This window comes from Thamnophis elegans, chromosome Z (assembly GCF_009769535.1).
Source record: "Thamnophis elegans isolate rThaEle1 chromosome Z, rThaEle1.pri, whole genome shotgun sequence".
Classification (NCBI taxonomy): domain Eukaryota; kingdom Metazoa; phylum Chordata; class Lepidosauria; order Squamata; family Colubridae; genus Thamnophis; species Thamnophis elegans.
Window position 1 is genome coordinate 63,349,152 of NC_045558.1, and position 13,077 is coordinate 63,362,228.

At 43.7% G+C, this 13,077-nt stretch overlaps 1 protein-coding gene across 15 annotated transcripts in view; it reads left to right on the forward strand.

The window, feature by feature from the left end:
* Positions 1–355: 355 nt before the first annotated feature.
* Positions 356–13,077, forward strand: part of GOLGA4 (golgin A4) — a 244,928-nt gene continuing 232,206 nt past the window's right edge. For 14 of the 15 annotated variants that reach the window (XM_032237102.1, XM_032237101.1, XM_032237106.1 and 11 more), the window contains exon 1: positions 357–661. In XM_032237102.1, the coding sequence (XP_032092993.1) occupies positions 575–661 (87 nt within the window). In that variant the 5' untranslated portion in view covers positions 357–574. Of the gene's footprint in view, positions 662–13,077 lie in introns of all 15 variants that reach the window. The other variant, XR_004256961.1, reaches the window with a different exon arrangement.

Below are 13,077 nucleotides of genomic sequence, written 5' to 3' on the forward strand. Positions count from 1 at the left end.
AAATATGAGACAATAGTTAATTTTTGTTGTTGTTGCCTCTATTGTTTATTGTCAATGAGAAATGCTTACGTAATCGTTTTTGCTTCAACTGGCAAACAACTTGCCTAAATTTGGATTCCGAGTTAAACATCTACATATAGTTGAAGTCATAAAGCTATTATAGGAATAATCGCTTATGCAGATCAAGTCCGAGATCAGCTTGGTGATTCATTGGAATCTGGAACAGCAACATCGGTGGGGAAACAGACGATCTTAAATCGGGCTAATTGAGGAGGAACTTTGGCCTTCGTCCTTTGCCGTAGTTGCTTAGCCTTGAAGGTTTTTTTTTAAAAAAAAAACCACTGGTCCACGTTGCTTACGCATGCGTTGTAACCATTGTTTGATCACCCGAGGCTTATAAACGGGGTAAAGAGGTAAAGCGAGAGTAGAGGAAATAGAAATAAAGCTCTTCGCGTTACTTCCGTGAATCTTCGAAGAAAGTACCTTCGGGAGGGTTTGATGCCCTGAGGCTTGCAAAAAGGAAGGCTTTTCTCCGGCCGAAACTTCCTTTCTTTTGCTTCAGCCGGCCGCCGTCATGTTCAAAAAACTGAAGCAGAAGATAAGCGAGGAACAAACTTCGGGCCGCGGAAGTCCTGGCGGTGGCGCTTCAGGGTTTCTTCAGGTACGCGGTAGAAAATACGTGACTCGGCGCGCTTGTTTGGCATAGAATACAGAGAGTTTTTTTCTCTCGAAAAATGTCCGGTGATTTAAAAGGGAGTAATTAGACGCTTCAGAGGGGCCGGCTCCGGAATGTGTGCGACTCCTGATTTTGCATCCCTCTATGGCATGGGAGGAATCTGAAAGGGTTTAGGTGCCGGCCTCCTCCGAGCCACATCTGTTAAGGCGCCGCCATTGTTTGAGTTTATCGCTTTAGGACACTGCGCTAGCCACAATGGCAGGCTTCTTCTACTCGTTCTAGATTAATTTAGGTTGTCTAGTTTAGTTTTTGCCTTTGTAGGATTTGTTCTAGCCTCACCCGATAATTGCCTGAACAAGACATTATGTACCCACCAAGTTCATTGCATTTTAGCTAGTGTGAGAAGCAGACACTGTTCTGTGTGCTTATTAAAGAAATTGTGTTCCTTGAGTATTTAAGAACTAGGGCAAATTAGAAATGTAAATGCAATTCGACTATGCTTATTCAGAACAGAGGCCTGCTAATTTAAGGGCAATCTTTCCACTGCTCTGGATAGGTCCCATTAAGTTTGATATGGCTCGATTTCAGCAATGAGCTCAGAGGATTATGTGCCTAAACCCACCAGAAAAGAATATATCCCAAAGAGTTCCCTTTCAAATATATCCTATCTTTGCCAGCACAGCCTTTTATTTTATTGGATTGTATTAAGCATTTGTGTCAATTCTTAGTAAAAAGAAACATTAATATAAAGGTTGCTTTTGATTTTGTGTAGGAGCAAATATATTAGTGCTGTTTTATTAATAATTGATGTGAATTTTCCGGTGATGTGTTCCTCTAGTGCAGTGTTTCCCAACCTTTCGCTGGCTGGGGAATTCTGGGAGTTGAAGTCCAGACATCTTCAAGTTGCCAAGGTTGGGAAACACTGCTCTAGTGATATGTCCTTTTTCTGTGCGTCAACAGTTGCGAATAGTTTTTGAGTAGTAGCTCCTTAAATCAGGATATCAGATATACTATTGTTTCCTAATTGTAAATGATTAGAGAATACTATATTTCATTGTAACATTTCCATTTCCATTTCTTGAATTTATAGGCTGCCCAATCCTGGAGGACTCCGGGTGGCTTACAGAAATAAGAAATATTAAGAAAAGATAACAGATAAGACACAGCAAATTAAAAGAAACTAACATGCACCCACTCTAAGCAGGGCTGGACCTCAATTAAGAGGTCAACAGCCCCAGGCCTGCCGGAAAAGCCAGTTTTTTTAAAAAATAGTTTTTATTAAACACTATTACCTTTAAAAACAGAAAGAAAAACATAACAACATAAGAAAAGACAAAACATACATAACAATATAAAGTAGATATACACCCTTTTGTATCGGCATTCATTAGTTATACATTTTTTTAAGAGTAAAACATACAGATACAAATACAATTTTGAACATACAACCCCCCCTCCCCTCCCCCCCCCGCGGTGACAGTCATTCACAGCCCAACTTTTTTCTTTCCTTCCTCATTGTTAGGTCTCTAAGCCACATCTTCTCATTACAAAGTTCAGGGATCTATTACAATACCCATGTTCACTTTTAACTTTCCCCATTTTAAGTCCCTGCTGTTCTCCTTGTCGCCCACATATACCATAAGTTCCAGCTAAGATAATGTTCCGTTTCTCCTTTGTCCCTCAGCCAACCCGTCATTCTGTCCATTTCTGCACATTCATAGATCTTTTTAATTATAGCATCTTCCGAAGGTATGGTAGTGGATTTCCAAAATGGTGCAAAGGTTATTCTTGCGGCCACAATTATATGTAGGCTCAAATGCCATATTGAACTGCCTATGTTTTCTGGTTTAATGCTTAGTAGAAGGTTCTCGGGTCTCCATTCGATGTTTGCCCCAGTAACCTCTTTTAGCCATTTTTTAATCCTTTTCCAATATTTCGTGGCCTCAGTACAGGACCACCAAATATGGTAGAATGTGCCATCCTTTCTTCCACATTTCCAACACAATGGAGATAACCCAGGGAACATCTTGGCTAACCTCGTTGGGGGGAAGTGCCACCTATAAACCATCTTGTATATGTTTTCTTTGAATGCTGTAGATATTGTAAGTTTAATGGTCTTACTCCATAGATCCCACCATTTGCCCATTTCAATTTCATAGCCAGTTTCTCTCCCATGCTATTAGAAGGCTTTTGTCCATCTCTTCATTAGCATCTTGGCAGGTCAAAAATTGGTAAATCTTCGATAACATTTTCTTGTCTCCACCAAACAAAATCTTATCTAGCCCCTGAGGGTTTGGGTAGATCCCAAAACGTACCTTATCACTTTTAAACCTGTTTCTAACCTGTAAATATTCCCACCATTCCAGATTCCTGTCCTGCTGCTCTAATTCCATCTTTGTTTTCATGTTGCCATCTTCTGTCATGATGTCTTTATATGTTATGTTTCTTGTCCAATTAAATACACTGGGATGCGTTAAGGCCTCTAATGGTGCCAACCAGCACAGAACCCTAAGATAGTATTTTTTCCTCATCTTTTCCCAGACCCCCATCAAAATCTTCCGAATATAATGTCCCATGAAGTACCTATGGGGGGGTGTCTCTTTCTTGCCAGAGGGAGGCATGCCATCCCTGAGGGAGGTCATGTCCCTCTATAGCCAATAGGCGCCTTCTACTCAACATCACCCAATCCTTCACCCATGTCATAATTGCTGCATTATAGTATGCTTCCCAGTTGGGTACTCCGAAGCCTCCCAGTTCTCTACGTTTTTGCAATATTTGGGCTTTAATTCGTGCTTTCTTGCCTTGCCATATAAATCGAGCTACTATTGTCTCCAAAGATTTTAAATTTTTTTTGTCCAATTTAGTTGGTGCCATTTGAAACAGAAACAAAAATTTTGGTAATACATATGTCTTGACTGTCGCAATCCTGCCCATCAGAGACAGTTGTTTACCACTCCAATTAGTCATATCTTTAGATACCTGCTGTAGCAATTTCATATAGTTATCTACCTTGATAGAGGAACATCTCTCCGTGAGCCAAATTCCCAAGTATTGTATTTTATGGTCCATGTTAATCCCTAGCAGGCTTTGTACTTCCCTTTTCTGGTTCAGAGTCATATTCTTAATTAACAGTTTTGTCTTCTCTTTGTTTATACGTAGCCCCGCTATCCTACCGTACTCCTCTATTTTATGTAAAAGTTGTATCCCAGAAGCCATAGGATCCTCCAGGATAAAAACAAGGTCATCGGCGAAAGCCTGGACCTTAAATTCCTGAGCTTTAGCTCGTAACCCTTTAATTTGTGTGTCACTCCTCACTATTCTAAGAAGGGGTTCTAAGGTGAGGATAAACAGTAGGGGGGATAACGGGCATCCTTGTCTTGTGCCTTTACCAATCTCAATATCACCCGCCTCTTCTCCATTTACCAATAATGTCGCAGTTTGTCTTACATAAATTGCCCGAATTGCATTTAGGAAGTTTTCTCCAAACTTCATATTTTCTAGTTGTGACAACATAAAGTTCCAATTTACCCGATCAAAAGCCTTTTGTGTGTCAAGAAACATAAAGGCCACTTGTTTATCCGGCCGAGCTTCATAATATTCTAAGGCATCCAAAATAATTCTAACATTATCTTTCAAATGCCTTGACGGCAGGAAGCCGTTCTGATCAGGGTGTATAAATTTATTAAGGAAGAATTTAAGTCTATCTGCCAGTATAGCTGCAAAGATTTTATAATCCACATTCAAAAGTGAAATGGGCCTATAGTTTTTAATTTGGGTGCGGTCAGCTCCAGCTTTAGGCAAAAGGGTTATATAGGCCTCAGCCCATGATTTCGGTGCAATAGAATCCGTCAAGACAGCATTAAATATTACTATCATCTCTTGTCCTAAGATTTCCAAAAAAGATTTATAGATTTCAACTGGCAAACCATCCATGCCAGGAGTTTTGTTGTTTTCCATTTTTTTGACTGCCTTTTCTAATTCATCTATTGTTATCTTTTGGTTCAGTACCCCTTTTGCTTCATTTGAGATCTTGGGTAGATTTGCATTGTCTAAACATTCCTTAATTTGGTCCTCAGAAACTTCTTCCCTACTATATAGTTGCTGAAAAAAACCTTGGATAATTTCCTGTTTCTCCCCCTTGGTTTCTACTAATTCCTCTTTACTATTCTGCAGTTGAACTATACGTCTGCTCTCTGTTTCTTTTCGAAGTCTATAAGAGAGAGCCAATGACCCGGTTTGTTAGCATGCTCAAAAAAGTTTTGCTTAATCCCCCTAAGTTTCCGAGCGACATCCTCCTGGTCTAGAAGAGAGATCCCGTGCTTAATTCTAGCCATTTCTTCTTTTTTCCTATCATCTAGTGGGTTCTGTTGCAAGGCTTTTTCTACCACCTCCAGTTTAGCTACCCATTTTGCCCTCTCTTCTAATTTTTTCCTGTCTGTGCCTGTTGTATATTTAATAGCTAGGCCTCTCATATAAGCCTTGGCCGTATCACAAAGTATTTGTGGAGTTACTCCTTTCCTATTTTCTTCAAAAAAAACCTCATTTCCCTTTTAAACATTTGCTGAAATTCCTGTTCTTTCACTATCTCTGTATTCATCATCCACCTTCTCTTCCTCCCCTGCCTTACTCCTTTCCACACCAATAAGAGTGGATTATGATCGGCCCAGGTATTAACCTCAAGCCATGTTGATCCTAGAACAGGATTGATGTCTATGTGAAAAGAAAGTAAATTGTTGTTTCTGTGGGTGGAGTTCATGCCATACATCCGTTAATTCATATTCCTCCCTCATGTCTTCAAAGGTTTTGGGGAGAATTCTCCTCCTTTCTCTTAATTTCCCCCCCTTTTGGATGTTTCCTGGTTATAATCCATTGTCCTATCTGCCACCGCGTTATAATCACCCACCACACATATGTGGTCATAGCCTAACTCTGCAATTTTTAGATGCAACTTTCTAAAGAAAGTACTTTGGTTGTCATTCGGTGCGTATATGGCCACCAGCAAAATTTTATATCGACCAAATTTCAATTCAACCATTAAAAGTCTACCCTCTCCATCAGTATACACCAATTTAGAATCGATATGGTCTTTAACATACAACACAATGCCCCTTTTCTTTTCATCTGCTAAACTTGTATACATTATACCCAGCCGGGGGTAATACAACACATTTTGCTGGTGGTTCACTATATGTACTTCTTGCAGGCATGTCAAATCACAATTCTTTTTCCGTAGAGCATTCAGTATTTTATTTCTCTTTCTTAGTGAATTCAAACCATTTATATTTAAAGAAATTAAGCGGAGTTCATCCGCCATGTTTATTTGTTTAAGGCTTTGGCTTTTGTTGTCTGCCTCGTTTGCGGTCTCTCATCTCTGCTTTGTTTCTCATTTCCCCCTTTCTCATCTCCCGGGACACTATTCTTTCGCTCCTCTCCTTGGCTCTTGTTATCCAATTCTCCATTGTTATTCTGAGTTCCCCTCTTCAACTGGCTTTCCATAGTCTTGTGCATCTTGCAATGATTCAATCCGAAACCTCTGGCCTTGCCAGAAAAAAGATATCCCTTCTGGGAAAAGCCACCTATACATCACCTGAAGTTTCCTCAATTGTGTTGTTAGGTCCTGATATTTCTGCCTCCTTTCCCTCACTCTTCTTGGTATCTGTTTTAGTACTATGACCATTTCCCCCGCATACATGGTATTCTGGTCACGTGCCGTCTGGTAAATTTCTTCTCTCAGGGATTGTTTAGTAAACCTCACGTGCACTTCACGTGGCAGTTTCTGTCTCCTAGTATAGGAAGTATAGACTCTATATACGTCATCGATGTCACTCTGTATCGACAACTTATCTTTCTGGGCGATCCCTGCTATCATCTCCACCATAATTTCCTTCAGTTTCTCCCCTCTTTCCTCTGGAATATTTTGAAATCTGAGAAAGAAGGCTGACTTTTCTAATTCCAACATAGCAATCTCATCTTCCAACCTTCTATTAATATGTAGCTGCCTCATCTCCCACCTCGCCATATTCTCTTCACTTTCCTTCATTTTTACTCCTAAATCTTTAATTTGACCCTCCTGTTTCTCCATTTTTGCCCAGATCTCCTTTTGCTGTGAATACAGCTGTTTCATTTCACCCCTCATGTCTCCCATTTCATTTTTAATGTCGGCCAGAGATTTTCCGGTGATCTCTTGATTCCTAGCCATATTATTTTGTATCGATAGCAAAGTTGTCTGTATATTTTGCAATGTGGGTGCCTTCTCTACCCCAGCCATATTGTCTAAGGTTCTGTGTGTTATTGGAGGGGTTGTAGATGGGGACGGCTGAGTAGGTAATGCCGAGGTTCCCCCCCCCCTTTGCCCAGCTCATATCAGTTAAGTTAAGAATATCCCACTGCTTCATAAGCTATCTGCTACCAGTTTAAGCAATGTTCCAACTTACTTTGCTGCTATCTATAAGGAAAAATATATATGAATATAGTCCCATAGAGAGATCTAAAAATGGTACAGGAGGGGGCTCATATCAGGGAAGAAAGGAAAGAAGGGGGGGGCAAATACATCAACACAAAAAAAAAATCAAACCTCAAAGAGAAGAGAATAAAAAAGAAGAAAAGTTCAGCTCGAAGTATTCCCCTTTCAAGTGTCCAACTCCAGCTCCAAAAGAAAAAAAAGAAAAGAATGCGCACAGTAGATATAATATTGACTGTCTCAAGTGGAGCCTTAAACCTCCTATAGCAGCACAAAAGTTTTCCAAAAATCTTGGGAGCAGGCAGAGCAAGCCCGCTGATTACTATCAGCTATGCCTCAGGGTAAAAAAACTTCCCTCTTCTCTGTTTCCACCACCTAGGCCGCCTTCGATGACTCTTTATGATGTAAATCCTTCTTCAATTGTTAATTCATTTGCTCCTGTTTGTCTTAATTGTCGCTAAAAGTCCCATCAAAGAGGGAAAAAAAAGATTGCCAGAGATGCAGTAACCAAATAGTAAATCCAACTTACTCTTCAAAAAAATTTAGGGCGTCCAGATCCACACCAAAAATCCTACGCCAAACAAAAGTGCTGTGTCATGGCTTTGGGACAGCCATGCGTCCCCCTTCAGGCGTCTGGGATCAGGGCTGAGCCTCTGTCTTGCCGAGGAGATCGCACTTCCCCCTGCCTGCAGAGAAGCACCTCTGTTCTTTGCTGAGTCCCTCCGAGATCAGCAAACAACTGCTCTTTATGCCGCCAGACCCCTGGTTGTCAGCTAGGCTTCAGAGCTATCTCCAAGCCTGCCGCCATAGCCAATGACATCACCGGAAGTCAGCTGGAAAAGCCAGGTTTTGATAGCTTTTTGGAAGGCCATGAGAGTGGGTAGGGTCCGGATCTCTGGGGGTAGCTCGTTCCAAAGGGCCAGAGTGGCAAAGAGAAGGCCCTACTCCGAGGCATCGCCAGCCAACATTGTCCAGCTGATGGCACCTGGAGAAGGCCCATCCTGTGCGATCTTATCGGTCTTAGGGAGGTATGTGTCAGCCTCTGCTTTGCTGTTGCTTCGGCTGCCATGAAACGAGGAGGGAGGGCATGGTATTTGGGAGGGGTTACTCACTGTGCTGGAGGAAGGTTCTGGAGTTCAGCTGCTGGTCGGACTACGCATGCGTGGGAGATTCCCGCCAGGACTAACGGCACCGACATTCCATCTTCGTGATGCCTTTTGAAGTTATCTCGCACCTGACACTTGAGAGAATTATGATTGGACTGTAACTGTGATGCCAAGGGGAAGGAATGGGCTATTCTATATATCAATCGCTTTGGCGCCCAAATATTCAGATTTCGCTTCGCTATGCCGTTAATCATTTATAATTAGTAAAAGTACACTTGAATTCCACACATGGAGTCTCGTGATCTTTCTTTCCTAATTATCTAATGGAGAGGTGCTGACAGTAAGCGAAATCTCACTCGCACCCCACCAGATTTCAACCTTCCGTGGGGGGTGTACTTTCAAGAAGAAACGAGGACGATGTCTTTGCATGCAAGCGATGAAGAAATTGAAAAGGAAACCCCTGACCCATCATTACCTGAGAGAATGGCTGAGTTGGAAATAGCAGGCCCTGTGATTCCCCCCCGTTGGTCCTTGACTGTGGGACAAAAGGAGGACAGCGCAAGTTGGGATGCTGGAGTTACCAGGAGAAAACATCAGACGAAGCCACTTGAGATGGGACAAATCTTGCCCGAAAGAAGGCCCCGAGAAAGAGATCAAACGGAGGACTTTGAACAAAGGTACTCTATGCAAAAATTCGGGGAGGGTGAAGAGGCCGTGGGGGGATGGGAGCAAACTAACCCAGAAACTGCTTCTGCCCCCCCAGCCAGGGCAGTTGCCAGAGCTGGGGGGCCCCCTAGAAGACGAAGAATGGCAAAAATCCCTCCCTTAACTGTGAAATATGACGGGAATCCGAAAAAACTGGGTCTCTTCATTATGCAAGTTTATAACTTTATGGAAGTTTATGGCCCCGAATTAGAATCGGATGACATAAAAGTCCGAATGGTGTTGCTTGCTTTGGAAGAGGAGGTGGCCGAATGGTGTTTAAGTCTACACCAAAGCAACTCCCCCCTCCTGAGGGACTTTGATGCTTTTATGACTGTGTTTAAGAGATTTGATGACCCCCTGACTGAGAAACGGGGAAAGTTGAAATTTATGACCCTGATGGCAGGGTCGGCAGAAGATGGTCTCGTAGATATCCAGGTCCTAAGCCATGTAGGGCTTTAAAGGAGATAACCAGCACCTTGAATCGTGCTCGGAGACCAATGGGAAGCCAGTGCAGCTCGCGGAGGATAGGTGTAGTGTGGGTGTACCTTGGTACACCCAGTATTGCTCGCGTGGCTGCATTCTGGACTAATTGTAGTCTCCGAAGACTTTTCAGGGGCAGCCCCAAGTAGAGCGCATTACAGTAATCCAGTCTTGAGGTGACGAGGGCGTGAGTGACTGTTTGAAGTGTCTCCCGGTCCAAATAGGGCCGCAACTGGTGCACCAGGCGAACCTGGGCAAAGGCCCCCCTGGTCACAGCCGACAGGTGATGTTCCAAAGTCAGCTGTGGACCCTCTCTGAGGGGAGCAAATTTTCTCCTCCCAGGCTTAAGGACGGACTAGCTGGACTGTCCTTAGGGGGCAACATCCACAGCCACTCGGTCTTGTCAGGATTGAGTGCGGGTTTCTTCACTCCCATCCAGACCCTGACAGCTTCCAGGCACTGGCACATCACTTCCACCGCTATGCTGAGTTGGCACGGGGCGGACAGATACAACTGTGTGTCGTCCGCGTACTGGTGGTATTTAATCCCGTGCCGGCGAATGATCTCACCCAGTGGCTTCATGTAGATATTAAATAGGAGGGGGAACAAGACCGACCCCTGCGGCACCCCATAGTTGAGGGGCCTAGGAGTCGACCTCTGCCCTCCCACCAACACCGACTGCGACCTGTCGGAGAGATAAGAGGAGAACCACCGTAGAACCGTGCCTCCCACTCCCACCTCTTCCAGCCGTCGCAGAAGGATACCATGGTCGATGGTATCGAAGGCTGCTGAGAGGTCAAGGAGCACAAGGATAGAGGAATGTCCTCTATCCCTGGCCCGCCAGAGATCATCGGTCAGTGCGACCAAAGCAGTTTCGGTGCAGTAACCAGGCCTGAAACCAGACTGAAAAGGGTCCAGGTAATCTGCTTCATCCAAGGTCCGTCGGAGTTGGAGGGCCACCACCTTCTCAACAACCTTCCCTAAAAAAGGGAGGTTGCAGACTGGACGATAGTTTTTAAGAATAGCTGGGTCCAGAGAAGGCTTCTTGAGGAGGGGTCTCACCACCGCCTCCTTCAGAGGTTGTGGAACAGATCCCTCCCGCAAGGAAGCATTCGTAATTATCTGGAGCCAGCCTCGTGTTATCTCCCTGCTGGTTGAAACCAGCCAGGAGGGACACGGATCCAGTAAACAGGTGGAGGCGCTCATCGCTCCCATGGCCTTGTCCACTTCATGAGGAGTGACAAACTGGAACTCATTCCAGAAAGTCTGAACAAGACCCTCCCTTGGCATCTCCGCTGGTTCTCTCCTAATGGAGTCCAGGTCTGTCGAATCTGAGCGATTTTGTCCGACAGAAACTGAGCAAACTCCTTGGCTCGTCCCTGTAAGGCATCCCCCGTTTCCCTCCCTTTCAGGAGGGAACAGGTTATCCTAAACAGGGTGGCTGGGCAAGATTCTGTGGATGCAATAAGAGCGGAAAAATGCGCACATTTTGCCGCCCGTATCGCCACTAAATAAGTCCTAGTAAAGGCTCTTAGTAGTGTTCGGTCGGATTCAGAGTTGCTAGCCCTCTAACGTCGCTCTAGGTGTCTCTTTTGGTGCTTCATCTCCCGGACTTCCTCAGTAAACCAAGGTGCCCTCCTGGATCCACTGCTGCGGAGAGGCCACAAAGGCGCAATCTGATCTAGCGCCTCAGTCGCCGCTGTATTCCATGCGGCGACCAAGGACTTTGTCGGATTGTGGGCAAGAGAGTCAGGTATTTCCCCAAGCTCCTTCTGAAATTCCAATGGGTCCATCAGGTGCCTGGGGCGGAACCACTTAATTGGTTCCACCTCCCTGCGGTGGGGGAGTAGCTTCCGAAACTCAAGCTTCAGCAGGAAGTGATCTGACCATGACAAGGGTGAGATCTCTACTCCCCTTAACTCAAAATGGAACAGTGACGTGCTGTCGGCTTTAGCCCTGGTGAGGCACTTTTTAGACTTGTGGACTTCAACTCCCAGAATTCCACAGCCAGGCATGCTCAGTTCCGATTTAAAGCGACAGCATTTCCCCCCCTTGCAAAATAAGTTTTCCTATTCTTTTTCTTCTCCCTCCCCCTCCTTCCTTCCTCTCTCCCTCCCTCCCCCCTCTCTGAAACAGACACATGCACACAGAGAACTTCGATCCCTCTCTCATTCACTCACTCTCAAACACAAACACAGAAGTTGGATTGGATATATTTTCCAAAGGCTTGAAAGCAGCTCCTCTGCCATACCCCCCCTTCCCCTGCTGCCTTCCGATCAAACTTTTTGAATTCCTCCCCCCTCCCCACACACGCACCTTTTCGAGCTGTTTCAGAGATGATTTCAACTCTGCTTCTCCCTGCCCTGCCCTGCCCTCCCCTCTTGAAAAGCCAGAGCTCTGTCAGACTGAGCTAGTTGCTCCCAGAGAACTCTAAAAAGCCTCTAAAAATGCCCTCTACAGGAGGCGAGAGAATATGTGCCTCATTTGCATAAGGAATTCTTTGCTTGTTAACCCTTGCTTAACTCTTAAAAAGCGAAAAATTCATTATGCAAAAGAGGCCCCTAGTTCTCTGGCCTCCTCCTAGTTAATACTGAGAGCAGACACCAAGCCACTGTGACTTGAAATCTGGTAGCAACTACCCTGGCTTTAATTATTTTAAGAAAAATCCTTTCCTTTCCCTGAGGAGACTGGTGAGGCCCCGCCTCCCTTGCCTCTAGTGACTGCACGTCCCTGAGATGGAAATAAACTAGTGTATGAAAAGGAGATTTTTGAGAATCTGCCAAGGATAGAATGCGATGTACTGTTCAATAGCTAGGTCATGCTGTAATGCATTCTTAGATATTTTATTGTTTAATGACTGTTGAATATGAGTTACATATATATTCTGATGTTAATGTGTTTTCTGTTATGTCTTCTAAAATGGAGCTTGATATAAACAAGTTAATAAATGCTAATCTCAAGATAACAAGATATTTTCCAATATTCATAGTAGTTACATGATTGAGAAGTAAGAGCTAATTTCAAAGCTTCACTAGCAACACTGAAAATTTTAAGTCAAATTATATGGGTTTCAAAGCAGTCCCCAAACACTTATAAGAAAAGACAGTAGTCAACTCTTCCCTACTTAAAATCTGAAGTGTTTTGTTTCATGCAGCTATACAAGTCATGTTTTTATGTTGTAAGGATTTTTTTGTACTCTGAAGTGGCAAACTATGATGTTCAGAAAAAAATGTCTATGAAAACAATGCATTTTTTAAAAAGTATCTTTAATAAATTGAAATATCAGCATCAGATATTCAAAACTCCTTCAGTTCAGAAAGAATATAGAATGTTATATTTGAGAATCAACTACAAATTTAGAATAATGTTAAAAGGAACCTGAACGCAAATGTCATATTTTATATGCAAGAAAGAGTGGTTGTAGGTATCCCCACCCCCACCCCCGGTTCTTCCATCTCCGATTCTGGATGGGGTGGCAATGCCTCAGACAGATCTAGTGTACAATGTGGAGTTCCCCTGGACTCATGGCTACTATTTGAAGAGCAGGTGACAGCCATGGCTATGAGGGCCTTTGCATATCTTCAGATGGTGCATCAGTTGCACCCATACTTAGACTGGGAGGCCCTGCTCATATAATTCATGCCTTTGTA